This window comes from Mobula hypostoma, chromosome X1 (genome assembly GCF_963921235.1).
Source record: "Mobula hypostoma chromosome X1, sMobHyp1.1, whole genome shotgun sequence".
Classification (NCBI taxonomy): Eukaryota; Metazoa; Chordata; class Chondrichthyes; order Myliobatiformes; family Myliobatidae; genus Mobula; species Mobula hypostoma.
In genome coordinates, this window is record NC_086128.1 from 26,895,453 (window position 1) to 26,912,440 (window position 16,988).

At 46.4% G+C, this 16,988-nt stretch overlaps 1 protein-coding gene across 1 annotated transcript in view; it reads right to left on the bottom strand.

The window, feature by feature from the left end:
* Positions 1–1,342: 1,342 nt before the first annotated feature.
* The window catches only part of slc39a5 (solute carrier family 39 member 5), a 52,344-nt gene continuing 36,698 nt past the window's right edge, over positions 1,343–16,988 (bottom strand). Inside the window, exons 7-11 of the mRNA XM_063037663.1 lie at positions 13,069–13,159; positions 11,759–12,037; positions 10,728–10,808; positions 9,869–10,059; positions 1,343–8,455 (exon numbers count right to left, since the gene is read on the bottom strand). Coding sequence (XP_062893733.1) covers positions 8,303–8,455; positions 9,869–10,059; positions 10,728–10,808; positions 11,759–12,037; positions 13,069–13,159 — 795 coding nt within the window. The 3' untranslated portion in view covers positions 1,343–8,302. The remainder of the gene's footprint in view (positions 8,456–9,868; positions 10,060–10,727; positions 10,809–11,758; positions 12,038–13,068; positions 13,160–16,988) is intronic.

Genomic DNA, 16,988 nt, shown 5'->3' on the forward strand with positions numbered 1-16,988 from the left:
CAAACTTTACAACTCCTCCCTTGGAGGGTCAGACACCCTGAGCCGATAGGCTGGTCCTGGACTTATTTCCTGGCATAATTTACATATTACTATTTAACTATTTATGGGTCTATTAATATTTACTATTTATGGTGCAACTGTAATGAAAACCAATTTCCCCCGGGATCAATAAAGTATGACTATGACTATGACTATTCCAGAGATGATGGAGTTTGCCTATGAGGAAAGATTGAGTTGCCTGGGACTGTACTCACTGGAAATCAGAAGAATGAGAGGAGATCTGATAGAAACATCAAAGGGGATAGCTAAAATTGAGGCAGAAAAATTATTTGTGTTGGTAAGTGAGACTAGAACTAGGCATACATAGCCTCAACATTCCGGGGAATAGATTTAGGATGGAGATGAGGAGAAATGGGTTTTCCCAGAGAGTAGTGAATCTGTGGAATTCTCTGCCCAGGGAAGCAGTTGAGGCTAACCTCATTAAATATATTTAAGATAGATAGATTTTTGCAGAGATGGGGAATTAATAGTTATGGGGAAAAGACAGGGTGGTGAAGCTGATCTTATTGAATCATGTCAAATCAGCAATGATCTTATTGAACGGAGGAGTAGACTTGACAGCCCAGATGCCCAACTCCTGCTCCTGCTACTGATGTTCTTGTATGTAGAAGATAGTGCAGTGGTCCCCAACCACCGGGCCACAAAGCATGTGCTACCGGGCCACGAGGAAATGATATGATTTGGCGATATGAAACGATATGAGTCAGCTGTACCTTTCCTCATTCCCTGTCACGCACTGTTGAACTTGAACACCACCCCACCACCACCACCACCGGCTGATCCGCAAGAATATTGTCAATATTAAACCGGGCCGCGGTGCAAAAAAGTTTGGGGACCCCTGATATAGTGCAATAGCTATAGAGAAATTGCAGTGCAGGCATACAATAAGGTCCAAGATCATAACAAGGTACTGTAATTGTGAGATCATGTGTCCATCTCATGGCAGAGCTGGTACAATAATAGGAAGGTTTTGAAGGATGTGGGCCAAACACGGACAATGGGACTAGCTCAGGAGGACAATTTGTTCAGTATGATTTGTTGGGCCAAAGTGCCTCTTTCTGGGCTGTATAACTCTATAAACACACACACTAAATCCATCCTTGGGGTTCCTCATGGAAGTGGTTAGACAGCTGTGAACCCCAACCACGGGGAAGAGAAGGATAACCATCAGAGAGGGAGGTGTCAATGTTCGCCAGGTGGGTTTAGAGCTGGACACAGCCCAAACTGCTTACCAAAGCATCCACATCAGACTGAGTGGTGGAAAGCAAAATACTGGCAAAGCAAAAATAAGAATCAAATCAAGTTTAAATGTTATTATTGGGAATCATACACATTAAACAGCAGATCAAATTTCTTTGTATGGAGAGCATAACAATCAGTTGAACACAAGATCGTTGATTAATAAATTTTTTTTGTAATTTCTTACACATCTATCCAAGCATGTTACAATAAGAGGAACAAAAGTGATATGATGAATAATTGTGTACCACATCCCTGTGAATTTGCATTTAATATCGCAGTGAGGGACACAGAGTGTATCAGAGAGTTACAGTGTTGGGGGTGTGTCAGTGTTACAATGAGGGTGTGGGGTGTGTAGGTGTTACAGGTAGGAGTGTGGGGTGTCAGTGGGGTGTGCAGCGTGTACCAGTGAGGGATGTCGGGTGTGTAGGTGTTACAGGTAGGAGTGTGGATTGGGTACAGGGCTGGAAGCTGATAAGGGAATTGTTTCGAGCTACAATCCTTCCTCTGGTGGGGAATTTTGGATAGTCCACCTGTGCGCCACAGTTCCTGAGGAGACATTGGATTGTGTAGCGGGAGAGGAAGCTCAAAAGAAGTGACCTGGGACAGTGTGGACACATTCTGTGTGCTACACTTCCCAAGGAGGCACTGGATTGTGCATAATTAGGTCATTGTTAGAGTGGGGAGTCCAGGCTTTGGTGAGTAGAGGTGAAGGCCATAGGTAGATTATTTTCATTTAATTTTTCTTTCTTTCTTCGTTATTGCACAGTTAGAGCATAGGAAGTGCCAGGCATGATAAATGCTCCTCTTGCAGGATGTGGGAGGGCCTCTGTCGACTTTATCTGCAAGAAGGGCATTTATCTACAGCTTCTAACAGACTGTGTTAGGGAACTGGACAAACTGTGGATCATTTGGGAGGCTGAGGGGTTGATGGACAGGACATACAAGGAGGTAGTTGTCATGGTCCAATCCATGAAGTCCATATTCCGGTTCACGGTCCGGTCCATAGTTCCTTATTCCAGGGTTTCTGGTTTTCCCCAGTTTCTGTTGTAGGCACATGATTCTTGTTTTGGAGCTGAGACATAAATACCTCTGCAAACCAGGGATTCCTGGCTGGACTGTCTGTTCTCCTCCTTGTCTTTTCCCCTGACTCTCTGCCTGCTCACCTAGCCTGGATACCCTGCCTGTATCGCCGAAGTTTTAGCGCCGGAGCAAGACCGGAGCCTTGTTAGGTCAAGATAAAGGAACTGTCTTTTATTGGGTGCAATTGTCTCTCTGTGTCCATGCCTTCGCTAGGTAGGTCTGGCTGTTTGCTGCTACCTAGTGTTGGGAACTGTCTCTGTGTCCTCGCCTTCGCTAGGGGGGTCCGGCCATTTGCCACCACCTTGTGTTGGGATCTGTCTTGTCATGTTTGGTGTTCTGTGTATGAGTCCTGGCCCTACATCCTGTTCCCAAAGAGGGGTCCTGGCTGTGTGTTCTGTGCTCCTGTCTCTTCTAGTCCAAGGCTCTGTACTCCTGAAGGCCCTCGTCCAGTCCTATCTGAGTCCTGTCCATGTGCCTTTACCTGTCCTTGTGTCTCGCCCTACCCAGGAGTTACTCACCCAAGCCACGTCCAGTCCTGTAGCCTCGTCTTGTCCTCGCCTAGTTCTGGAGTCCGAGCCCGAGTCAAATCCCAGGTTCTAAGTCCTTGCCCAGTCTCTGGCTCGGAGTCCATACCCTAGCCTCGAATTACCCTAGACCCAAGACAAAAGACCCCAAGCCAATCTCCAAGCCTCGAGCCTCAAGACCCCAGCCTCCAGTCCCGCAGTCATGTCATGTCCTTGCTTGGTTCTGGGGCCTGAGCCAAGATCCAGATTCTGGGTCCTTGTCCAGTCTCTGGCTCGGGGTCCAAGCCCAGGCCCCTAGTTCATAGTTCCTTGTCCAGTTTCCCTGTTTCTTGTCCATGTCCTAGCCCAGGTCCCTACTTCCTAGTCTGGTTCCTAGTACATCAGTGTCTGTGCCTTGCATTTGGGTCCATTCCCAACGCCCCCATTGTGACAGAACAGCCCAGCCAGACTTGGACCCAGCGACACAGACACTGCCGCTTCACTCTCGCCTTCCTGGTTCTCTCCTGTTCAATGCCCCCCCCCCCACCCACCCATGTCGTCCATAGTCTGGAAAAGCCTTTTGGGTCGCCGGGAGGCTCCCATGGGGGTGGGGGGGGGTGCGTTACTGTCATGGTCCGGTCTGTGAAGTCTGTATTCCGGTTCGCGGTCTGGTACATAGTTCCTTATTCCAGGGATTCTGGTTTTTCCCAGTTTCTGTTGTAGGCACATGATTCTCATTTTGTGGCTGAGACATAAATACCTCTGCAAACCAGGGATTCCCGGCTGGATTGTCTGTTCCCCTCCTTGTCTTTCCCCCCCTTGCCTGACTCTCTGCCTGCTCACTTAGCCTGGATACCCCGCCTGTATCGCTGAAGTTTTACCGCTGGAGCAAAACCGGAGCCTTGTTAGGTCAAGATAAGGAACTGTCTTTTGTTGGGTGCAATTGTTTCTCTGTGTCCACGCCTTCACTAGGTAGGTCCAGCCATTTGCCGCCACCTTGTGTTGGGATCCGTCTCTTCATGTTCAGTGTTCTGTGTATGAGTCCTGGCCCTACATCCTGTTCCCAAAGAGTGGTCCTGGCTCTGTGTTCTGTGCTCCTGCTAGTCCAAGGCTCTGTGCTCCTGAAGGCCCTCGTCCAGTCCGTGCCTAGTCCAGTCCTATCTGAGTCCTGTCCAAGTGCCTTTACCTGTCCTTGTGTCTCGCCCTACCCAGGAGTTCCTCACCCAAGCCATGTCCAGTCCTGTAGCCTCGTCTTGTCCTCGCCTAGTTCTGGCGTCCGAGCCCGAGTCAAATTCCAAGTTCTGGGTCCTTGCCCAGTCTCTGGCTCGGAGTCCATACCCAAGCCTTGAAGTACCCTAGACCCCAAGCCAGTCTCCAAGCCTCGTGCCTCAAGACCCCAAGCCAGTCTCCAAGCCTCGAGCCTCAAGACCCCAAGCCTCCAGTCCTGCAGTCATGTCATGTCCTTGCCTGTTCTGCCGCCCAAGCCCGAAGTTCTGGATCCTTGTCCAGTCTCTGGCTCGGGGTCCAAGCCCAGGCTCCTAGTTCATAGTCCCCTGTCCGGTTTCCCTGTTTCTTGTCCATGTCCTAGCCCAGGTCCTGCTTCCTAGTACTTCAGTGTCTGTGTATTGCATTTGGGTCCATTCCCAATGCCCCCATTGTGACAGTAGTTACACCCAAAGTGCAGGACACAGGTAACTGGGTGACCATCAAGAGGGATAAAGGGGATAAGCAGCCAGTACAGAGTACCTCTGTGATCATTCCCCTTAACAACAGGTTCACTGCTTTGGATACTGGTGTGGGGTTTGGCATAGCAAAGGAAAGCCACAGCAGTCAAGTCTCTGGCACTGAGTTTGGCTCCGTGGCTCAGAAGGGAGTGGGGAGAAGAGGTGAGCTGTAGTGACAGGGGATTCATTGGTTATGGGAACAGACAGGAGGTTCTGTGGATGAGAGTGAGATTCCCGGATGGTACATTGTCTCCCAGGTGCCAGGGTCTGGGGCATCTCAGATTGAGTCTACGGCATTCTTAAGTGGGAGGGTGAGCAGCCAGAGGTTGTGGTCCATGCCGGTACCAATGACAGAGGTAAGAAAGGTGACGAGGTTCTGTAAAGCGAGTTCAGGTAGTTAAGGGCTAACTTAAAGGACAGGACCTCCAGGATTGTGATTTCAGAATTGCCACGTGCTCAGCCAAAAATAGGAAGATCATACAGTTTAGCACATAGCTAAGGAGATGGTGAGGGAGGGAGGGCTTCAGATTGTGGAGTGGTTGTGGGGAAAGATGTTATTAAGCCTTCGTTCAAAGTCGGGAATCAAAAGGTTAAGCATGGTAGGACTAAAATTCTCAGTTGTCTATATTTCAATGCAAAGAGTATTGTAGGAAAGGCGGATGAGCTTAGGACATGGATCAGAATTATGATATTCTAGCCATTAGTGAGAGTTGGTTGTAGGAGGGACAGGACTGGCAGCTCAATATTCTGGGGTTCTGTTGTTTTAGACTTGATAAGAGTGGGACAGATTAAAGAGGGAAGGATGACATTACTAGTCAGGACAGACTAGACAGCTCATCTACTGAGGCTTTATGGGTTTAACTGAAGAGTAAATAAGGTATGACCACGTTAATGGGATTATATTAAAGACCACCCAACAGTCCACGGGATTTAGAGGAGCAAATTTGTAGAGAGATCGCAGACTGTTGCAAGAAACATAAGGTTGTGATAGTAGGTGATTTTAACTTTCCACATATTGACTGGGATTCCCATACTGTAAAAGGACTAGATGGGATAGAGTTTGACAAATGTGTTCAGAAAAGTTTCCTTAATCAGTACATAGAAGTTCCAACTAGAGAGAATGTGATACGAGATCTCCTGTTAGGGAATGGGGCAGGGAAGGTGACAGAAGTTTGTGTGGGGGGAACACTTCGCATCCAGTGATCACAATGCCATAAGTTTCAAGGTAAATATAGAAAAGGATAGATCTGGTCCGTGGGTTGAGATTGTACATTGGAGAAAAAACAATTTGATGGTATCAAAAAGGATCTGACAAGTATGGATTGGGATGGTTTGCTTTCTGGCAAAGGTGTACTTGGTAAGTGGGAGGCCTTCAAGAGTGAAATTTTGAGAATACATAGTTTGTATGTGCCTGTCAGAGTAAAAGGCAAGGATGACAGGTTTAGGAAACAACCTTGTTTTTGAAGAGGTATTGAGGCCCTGGTTAAGAAAAAGGAGGTGTAGACAGGAAAGAACAAATGAGGTACTTGAGGAGTAAAGGAATTGCAAGAGGACAAATAATAAGGGCTAAAAGAAGACAGGTTGCTCTAGCAGACAAGGTGAAGGAGAATCTCAAGAACTTCTATAGATATATCAAGAGCAAAAGGATTGCAAGGCACAAGATTGGTTCTCTGGAAGATCAGTGTGGTTATTATTCATGGAGCCGAAAGAGATAGGGGAGATCTTAAGTGGATTTTTTACATCTGTATTTACTCATGAAATGGACACAGTCTGTAGAACTGAGGCAAAGCAGCAGCAAGGTCATGGACCCTATACAGATTACACAGGAGGAGGAGTTTGCTGTCTTGAGGCAAATTAGCTGAATAAATCCCCAGGGCCTGACAAGATGTTCAAGATGGATCCTGTGGGAGGCTAGTGCAGAAATTGAAGGGGCCCTAGCAGAGATATTGAACACATCCTTAGTTCCAGGTGAAGTACCGGAGGATTGGAGGATAGCTAATGTTGTTTCATTGTTTAAGAAGGGCTCTAAAAATAAGCCTGGAAATTATAGGCCAGTGACCCTGACATTAGTAGTGGGAAAGTTATTGTAAGGTATTCTAAGGGACCGGATATATGAGTATCTGGATAGACATGGACTGATTAGGGATAGTCACCATGGCTTTGTGCATGGTAGGTCATGTTTAACCAATCTTATAGAGTTTTTCGAAGATGTTACCAAGAAAGTTGATGAAGACAAGGCAGTGGATGTTGTCTACATGGACTTTTAGCAAGGTCTTTGACAAGGTCCCACATGGGAGGTTGGTCAAGAAAATTCAGTCACTTGGCATTCAGGATGAGAGAGTAAATTGGATTAGACATTGACTTTGCAGGAGAAGCCAGAGAGTGGTAGTAGATGGTTGCCTTTCTGACTGGAGGCCGGTGACTAGTGATGTGCCACAGGGATCAGTGCTGGGTCTGTTGTTGTTTATCATCCAGATCATTGATATTGATGACAATTTGGTAAACTGGATCAGCAAAGTTGCGGATGACATCAAGATTGAGGATGTACTGGACAGTGAGGAAGGCTATCTCAGTTTGCAGCAGGATCTAAACCAGTTGGGAAAAATGAGCTGAGAATTTAATGCAGACAAATGGGAAGTATTGCACTTTGGGAGGACAAACCAACATGGGACTTGCATGGTGAGCGGTAGGGTATTGAGGAGTGTGGTAGAACAGAGGGATCTGGGAATACAGATGAATAATTCTTTGAAAGTGGCATCACAGGTAGATAGGGTCATAAAGAAAGCTTTTAGCAAATTGATTTTATATATCAAAGGATGGAGTACAAGAGTTGGGATGCTATGTTAGAACTTGTATAAGACATTGGTGAGGTCTAATTTGGAGTATTATGTGCAGTTTTGGTCACCTATCTTTAGGAAAGATGTAAATAAGTTTGAAAGAATGTGGAGAAAATTTATGAGGATGTTGTCAGGACTTGAGGATCTGTGTTATAAGGAAAGTTTGAATAGGTTAGGACTTTACTCCCCGGAACATAGGAGAATGAGGGGAGATTTGATAGAAGTAGATAGAATTATGAGGGGTATAGATGCGCTTTTTCCACTGAGATTGGGTGAGACTACAACGAGAGGTCATGGGTTAAGGGTGAAAAGTGAAATGTTTAAGGGGGACATGAGGGGGAATTTCATCACTGAGAGGGTGTGAGAGTGTGGAACAAGCTGCCAGCACAAGTGGTGGATCTAGGTTCAATTTCAACATTTAAGAGAAATTTGGATGGATGCATGGATGGGAGGGGCTTGGAAGGCTATGGTCCAGGTCTGGGTTGATGGACTAGGCAGATTACCAGTTTGGCATGGACTAGATGGGCCAAAGGGTCTGTTTCTGTGCTGTACCTCAGGTGTGAATGTTTGGAGAAATCCAGAAGAGACCACGGTGGGTGTTAGTATTTTGTGATCCTGTAATACAATTCCTCAGTCATTATCAGGGGCAGACCCTCCCACGTCCACACCAAGGTTTTGGAATAACAACAACTCAACAGAGGGTATGCTGCATCTTTGAAACAAGTATTGCTGGAGTTCAGTTCGAGAAATATGAAAATCTATCCAAAGTATATAGCTACAATACTCTACTTGTGAGAGACGGCTCGAAGACACTCTGTTTTTGAACCTCATTTCTGTGCTTGTTGACTGTAAATTATTAAGAACTGATGTCGATGAGAAGTCGGTCCTCAAACAGAGCAATGCACAGCATGACTCCAGCTCCCAGCAGGAAGCCCAGGTTCTGTCTGACAAAATGAGTGAGATAACTGTATTGTCTTGTTTTCGATTGTCCATGCAGTATTTCAGGAAGCTGAAAGAAAGATGGAGTGATTATCAGCTGAGCCACAATCTACACCCCGCGGGGGTCACAAAGGAATGGGGGGAGTCACAAACTATGGGAGCAAAATCGGGCAATTTGGGCTATCAAGTCTCCTCTGCCACTCAATCATGGTTGATTGGAATGTGTCATCATGAATGGAATTTGAACCTGTGTGGGAGTCCCCAATGGATTTTGAGCCCAACACACTAATCACTATGCCACATTGACAGACTCAACAGGTCATCCAATCAAGACAGCCCCCAAACAGGTCATCGACCTGAAACGTTCATCCGGTTTCTCCCCCTCATGGAGGCTGCTTGACCTGTCGAGTATTCCCTGCGATCCTTGTTTTTGTTCTGGATTTCTAGCATCTGCAGTAGTTTCCATGCACAGGCAGTCCTGGGTTATGCAAGGATTTTGTTGCTGAAGTCGCTTGTAAACCAATATCTCTGCAAGTCCACCACTCTTCCACCTATCACCTCCCAGCCCCTGACATCATCCCCATTCCCCATCTCCCTGTCACCCTACTCCATCTCCATCACTTGGATCCACCTATCACCTCCCAGCCCCTGACATCATTCTCATTCTTCACTCCTCTCATCTGCCTATTGTACCTCACCTGGATCTATCCATCACCTCCCAGCCCCTGACATTATTCCAACTCTATCCCTCCCATACCCACCTATGATTCCCCACATGCATCACCTGGATCCACCTATCACCTTCCCTCCATCTTTTAATACCGGCTACCCCCGTCTACTCTTTCAGTCCAGATGAAGGGTTTCAGCCCGAAACGTCAACTGGCCATTTCCCTCCACAGGTGCTGTATTCCATGCCTGATCATTTTGTCAACTCCATTCTCCTGCTTTCTCCTTGTAACCCCTCACCAGTCAGATCTATCAATCTCTGCCTTAAATACACCATTCAGTACATTTTTATTACTAACTTGAAAAATGCTTTGAAGATGTATGGGAGAATTTGTGAAAGTTCAGATTTCCATAAGTCCGGCCATTCGTAACCCAGGGTGCACCTTATTACACATTCATTAATGAGGCCAAACTATCCTGAGGCACCTCAGAGGAGTGTTTCAAACAAACTTCAGCATTTAGACACATAGGACAAATGACCAAAGGAGCAGACCCCTCTGCTAGCCTCAAGGATCTTGATCTGAAACGTGGACTGTTCATTTCCCTCATGAGACACAGCCTGACCGACTCTGTTGCTCCAGCAGTTACTGCACTGTCTGTGGGAGCTTGCTGTATTTACTCATCCAATAACAGTGACGACACCTCACAAGTTCTTCCATTCCTTTGGTTCCTAGGATCTAGATGGCGTTGCTTAAACAGAAGGTCGTCCTTTTACATTCCCCGTAAGATATTTTAGTTAGAAAGGAGAGTGACTCACCATGTCAACCAAAGCAACATAAAGGAACATTCCTGCGGTGCTTGCGAAGATCCAGGGGGTTACATTGTCTGTGTACTGTCCAGCAGCAATTCCAAGCACCATGCCCAAGTAACTGAGGACAGCAGATACCAGGTTAAATTTCACTGCCTGTCTCATTTTAACCCCTGCCTTCATTAACACAGCAAAGTCACCTGAAATAGACAAACAGGTTCAACAGTGCATGGAGGGGAACTTCCACAGAAATCTAAGCAGTTTATTTGCCTGTAACCATTTGTCAGCAACATAACAGTACCACTGTATAAAACTTCAGTTAGGTCACACTTGGAGTTTTGTGTGCAGTTCTGGTCGCCCCATTACAGGAAGGGTGTGGGGGCTTTGGAGAGGGTGCAGAAGAGGTTCACCAGGATGCTGCCTGGATTAGAGGGTGTGAGCTATAAAGAGAGGTTGGACAAAATTGGGTTGTTTTATCTGGAGCAGCAGAGACTGAGGGGAGACCTGTTAGTTTATAAGATTATGAGAAGCAGAGATAAAGTAGAGATTCTTTTCCCAGGGACAAAATGTCTAATACTAGAAGCCACAGCTCTCATTATCTTATAAAGCAGGAAGATTATGAACATCTTTGCCAACAGGAGAAACATCCAAACTTTTAGATTGGAGTAGTGGAGGGAGGTACTGCATTTACGGAAAGAGGTTCAACTGGTTGTGACATTTTTCATTGGCGTGTACGAGAATGAGGGAGACGGACAGAAAAAGGCAGAGGATGGAGAACAGGCAAATACGGGTGTGCAGAGCCAGACAGCAGGGCAAAGGAAGAAGGGATATCAATATCCAGCAGAGCCACCCACGGACACCAACTCACCCAGCTCATGGGGTAGTTCATGGCAGAACACAGCAATGGTGGTACTCAATCCGCCTGAAATTCCTGCGGAAAATGCTGCCCCTGTTGGTGAGAATGAATCAAGTTAATGTTGCTGAGGCTCCTAGTCAGCACCTCGCCTCCTCACTGAAAGGAGTGCAAGGGAGACTAACGAGGATGTTGCCAGACTTCGAGGAGGCTGGGATTTTATTTCTTGGAGTGTAGGAGGCTGAGGAGTGACCTTACAGAGGTGTGTAAAATCAGAGGTAGGCTGGAAACAGTCTTTTCCCCCCAGAGTAGGGGAAATAAAAACTGGAAAACTGATGTTTAGGGTGAGAGGGGAAAGATTTAATAGGATCCAGAGGGTGGTCCATATATGGAACAAGCAGCCAGAGGAAGTAGATGAGGCAGGTATGTTAACAACAGTTAAAAGACACTGGGACAGGTTCATATATTTATTTATTAGAAATATATCACAGTAACAGGCCCTACTGGCCAATTACACCCATGTGACCAATTAACCTAGGTGCAAATGGATACAGCCTCTTTCAGTGCTGTGACTCTATGATGAATACAAGGATAGGAAAGATTTAAAGGGATATGGGCCAAACATGGGCAAATGGAAATCTTGGCTGGTATGGATCAGTTGGGCTGAAGAGCCTCTTTCCATGCTGTATTACTTTATGACTATTTTAGTACCTTAGCAGGCATGGAACAAATTACCAGCAACTGCCCTCATCACCTCAGGAGAATAGGTGTTAGAAAGTAAAGAAGAACAGTTACCTGCTGATGGGTATCACAAAGAGTCAGTTGGTGTGACCCACACTTGGTGCTGATGGGTGTCAGTGTTGCAATGTAAGAGGGACAGTGCTGGGTAAAGTACTGAGGGAGAGTGGCAGTGTCAGAGGGACACCCTCTCACCGGAGAAGTAGTTTTATTACCTTGTTCGTGTCTGTTTTTTCTTGGGGCACGGCCTTACGTAAGCATTGTGAATCACAAGGTTTCCTAGCTCCCACTAGAGCTTCATCACTCACCAATCGCCAGTCCGTCAGTGAAGTTGTGCATGCCGTCACCCATCATCACCATCCAAGCAATATCCACTATCCCAGAGCTCTGTAGGCCTTCCAGACGGTGGGAATGTCCGTGGGAATGTCCATGCTCATGTTCCTGCTCCTCTGACCCCCACGTTTCAGCCGGAGGATCGTCAGAGAACTCCCTGCAGGGCCCTTTGCTGATTTCACTGGTAGGTTGGTGAGTGAAGGGTCCACTGGATGCATTTTCCTCCTGATCCAGCTCAGTTCTGTTGCAAGGCTCTGAACATTCAAAGCCACTTAATGAATCTTTCAGTTAGTATATGTTCAACTACACCACAAGGCCATTTTACACACATGACCCCAAGCAATGAAACACCCCACCCCCATTCCCAACTCTGAACCAAATGAACAAGCAGGCAAGCAGCTTGCCAGGTATTAAGTTAAATTTAAACCTGAAACTGTATGAATTTTATCACTCAAAGGGTATCAGGGGATATAGAGTTTAGCCATGTGACTGGTAAAGTATGATTAAGGTGGTGAATATCCTCCGCCAGTTCCTGGGTCTTGTGCAGTTTAAAGGAAAAGATTTTTAAGTATAGCTTTATTTGTCACGTGTACATCAAAATTTACAGAGAGATGTGTGTTTGTGCCAACGATCAACACCCAGTCTGCTGGAGGAACTCAGTGTGAGGTGGGGGAGGAACTGTCAATATCGGGTCAAGAACTTGCCTCTGGACTGAGAGTGGAGAGGGAAGGTAGCTAGCAAAAAGCAGAGAGGGGTTGTGGTGGGACAGGGGCCTGATGTGATTGGTGGAACAGATAGGGGAGCAGAAACCTATTTGTCACCTCTGACTTCCCTTGTCCACCGATTATGTCAGGCCCCTAACCCAGCACTGCTCCCCCTCCTCTTTACACCAGCCATCCCTCCTCTGCAGCCTACATCCCGACACAGGGCCTTGACCCGAAGCATTGACACTTTCTCTCTCCCTAGTCCCTTCAGAAGACTGGGTGTTGCTCCCAAGATAATCAGGGAGGTTTCCACCCCTGAGGGGGGCCCCCTCTCATCCTTCTGCCTTCTCCCACAAAGGTGTCCACATCCATGTGGCCTCCAGCTTTGACCTTCAGCCTGTGTCCAGTGGCTTTAATGGGCGGACAGCCTCCTGACATATCTCCTTCACTCAGGTTGGTCCATGAGCTCTGGCTGGGCTTGCAGGACAATTAATCCCTTTCTTCTTGTGTGGGGAGGTACCTCTACCCCCTTCCCCAAACAATAGTACCCAGTAGAAACCAAAGTCTGCAAACCTAATTACCTTGGGCAGGTCTTAAGCAACGAAGTTCAGTGTTGGTTGGAACGCCCATCTCGAGGCCAGCCTGTTCCTTCTGCTGCCTGTTGTCTGGTGGCTGAGGGATGGAAAGATTAAGTTGATATAAAATGGAAAGGTAGCAGAGTCTGATTACAATTGGCACTGCTGCCAATCTGTGATCAATTCCAGTCTCATATACAACATAGAACATAGAGCAATACGGTCCTTCACCATTTAAACTTGTAATTAAGCCCCTCAGAATCGGAATCAGGTTTAATATCACTGGCATATGCTGTGAAACTTGTTTTGAGGCAGCAGTACACTGCAATATATAATAATTTTAAAAATATAAATTACATCAAGAAGTATATATGTATAAAATTAAATTTAAAAAGCAGTGCAAAATGAGGAAAATGTAATGAGGTGGTGTTCACAGGTTCAATGTCCATTCAGTAATCGGATGGCAGAGAGGAAGAAGCTGATCCTGAAATACTGAGTGTGCGTCTTCAGGCTGCTGTACCTCCTCCTCGATGGTAGCGATGAGAAGAGGGCATGTCCTGGGTGATGGGGGTTAATGATGGATGCCACCTTTTTGAGGCATCACCTTTTGAAGGTGTGCTGGATGCTGGGGAGGCTAGTGCTCAGGATGGAGCTGGCTGAGTTTACAAGTTTCTGCGGCTTTTTCTGATCCTGTGCAGTGGCCCCTCCATACTTTCCACAGTACACCTGTGAGTGCTGTTGGTGACCTCTCCTCAAGCTCCTAATGAAGTACAGCTGCTGTCTCCTTGAAAATGCAACTACTTTGTAATTGCGTCAAGACGTTGGGCCCAGGATAGATCTTCACAGATGTTAACACCCAGGAAGTTGAAACTGCTCACCCTTTCCACTTTTGATGCTGTAACGATGATTGGTGTGTGTTCCCTCAGTGCTTCCTGAAGTCCCCAATCAATTGCTTGGTCTTACTGACAGTGAGTGCAAGGTTGCTGCTGTGACACTAATTAACAAATCCCTTCTGCCTACGCAATGTCCACATCCTTCCATTTTCTGCACATTGATGTGCTTATCTGCTAAACACCTCTATTGTATCTGCCTCCATCACCATTCCAGGCAGCACATTCCAGATACCCACCTCTGTGTGTGTGTGTGGGGGGGGGGAACTTGCCTTGCACATCTCCTTTGACTTTACCCCTCTACACCTAAATGCATGTTCTCTAGTACTAGACATTTTAACCCTGGGGAAAAGATACCAGTTGTTTGCTCTGTCTTCTTCGGTTGTCCATCGAAATCCGATGACGATGTCCACTCCTTTAACAGTGAGATCTTTGATGACTATACAGTCCTATCCTGGACCCACAAGCTCTATTGCAGGTGGGATATGTACATGTATATGTAGTAGTGGTGGCAACCACGGCTGCATTTCTCCTGGCTCTCCTCTGCTGTCTCTGTCTATGCTTCTCATAATTCTACAAACCTCTCTCAGGTCTCCCCTCAGCCTCCGCTGCTCCAGAGAAAACAACCCAAGTTTGTCCAGCCTCTCCTTATAGCTCACACCCTCTAATCCAGGCAGCGTCCTGGTGAACCTCTTAAGCATTCTCTGCAGAGCCCCAACATCCTTCCAATAATGGGTGACTAAAATTGAATATGATGCTCTAAATGTAGCCTAAATAGAGTTTTATATAGCTGCAACATAACGTCTTGGCTCTTGAGCTCTGCCTCAACTAATAAAGGCAAGAACGTTCTATGCTGCAGGAGGTGATCTCCTAGGTCCCTTCCAAGTGTGAGCAACTAGACTTTTAGGTTGGAGAAGGGAGGGGGTAATATATCCAAATATTAGTTCCATGGTGGGCTGAAGGGCTTGTATTGTGCTGGCAATATTGTTCTATGTATCCAGTCTATCATTAGCACTACAGGTTTCCCCCCCCATCCGAAGGTAGAGCGTTCCTATGAAACGGTTCGTAAGCCGAAATGTCGTAAAGCGAAGAAGCAATTACCATTTATTTATATGGGAACATTTTGTGAGCATTCGCATACCCAAAAATAACCTGCCAAATCATGCCAAATAACACATAAAACCTAAAATAACAGCTAACATATAGTAAAAGCAGGAATGATATGATAAATACACAGCCTATATAAAGTAGAAATACTTCTCTGCAACAATTGCCTGCACAGATCTCCGTAGCGAAAATCTCACACAAGCGCTCTCGGCAGAAAATCTCACACAAGCGCTGTTGGCATAAACACGCTCTCCAATAACCTTTAAACTATGAAGCTGCCAAATCTACCAAATAACACGTAAAAATACACAGCCTATATAAAGTAGAAATGTATGTACAGTGTAGTATCACTTACCAGAATTGGGAAAACAGCGCCGAGCACACTGATGATGGTGTGTTAGACTGAGTCGTCGCAGGTTGGGTGGTACAGTGGCCCCCACCCTCCAGGCCGCCAACCTGATACATTGCCGCGAAGAACACAGCGGTAGCCGGGAGGCACACAGCACATTGTTAAGAAAAAAGCCGAAATAAACATGCTAATTAATTAGGTGCTGCCCGGCACCTAATTAATTAGCATTCTTATTTCGGCTTTTTTCTTAACAATGTGCTGTGTGCCTCCCAGCTACCGCTGCATTCTTTGCAAATCGGTACAGTATCTGTCCGGGGCCCGGGTGTTGGGGTGGTGGGACACAGGGGTGTCATCTCATCACCAATCAGGGCAGGCAGCTCATTTTCTCCTATGACTGCCCGCCTCGATGTCGAAGGCCGAGGTTCGTCGTCTGCTGTGGCTGATGTGGAAGGCTTGCTTGACTGCTGAGCCTCGCGCATTTTTCTATCATACAGTTGTTTGTAAGCACTCAAACCACCCTGCAAATATCCCCTAAACCTACGTACCCTTTCAAAATTAAAGTCATACTTTATCATTGCAGCGAAAATCTCACACAGTTGCTTCACTTTCTGCATTCAGTTTCAATTGTTATCCTTTCCTCCTCCAATTGCATCAGCTCTTCATCTATCAGTTCTTGGCCATGGGATGCCAAAACCTCTTCAACATCATTTTCGTCAACTTCCACAAGCCAAACTCACTTTGTCCTTGCTTCGTTCACCACGATCGAAACGCTTAATTATGTCTAGTTTTACGCTAAGTGTAACACCCTTACTCTTTCAGGCTTTTCCGACACCTCAGAACTCATCTTGCTAACGGCTGCTCACAGGCAACGTGTTTAAGCAATGCCGTTCCGAATCCGGGGGAGAGCGGCTGCTCGGGGCGCGCGCTGCCTTTTATCACGCACTGATTTTTTCGTAACAGTGAAAACACCTTCTGAAAGGGAAAACAAGGTACTAATGTAGGTCTTCCGTAACAGTGAGGTTTCATAAAGTGAACATTCGAAAAGCGGGGGACACCTGTACTTTAAAAATTCTATCATTAGCTGGCACCCAAATAATCCCTCCTCATTGCCAGGGTTCTGACCTGACCAAGAGCCCCAACCCTCATAGCACTGACCTCACCATTACTACAGGCATCAGGAGAGTGGAGACGCAGGGAGCAGGCAACTGCTTATGTTGGATTACAAAGTGTATCGAGTGTAGGAGTCGAAACAGAACCAGACCTTGCTGATATTTACACCCTGTTTAAATAACTCAAGCAGCTCACAAAATCAAACAACAACACCTAGGTAACAGTACAGCACTGGACAGGGCATTCACCCCATAATGTGATGCCAATTTGTACTAAATGTCCTCCTGTGTATCATCTACAGTACATCCCTCCATTCCTTCCATATATCGAACTCCACCTCACAGCCTGATTCCACTACCACCCCGGTAACCTAATCCAGGTACCGACCACTCTCTACTTAAAAAAAAATGCCCCTCCCATCTAACCTTAAAATCATTTCCATCTGGTGTTTCACATTTCTACCTTGTGGA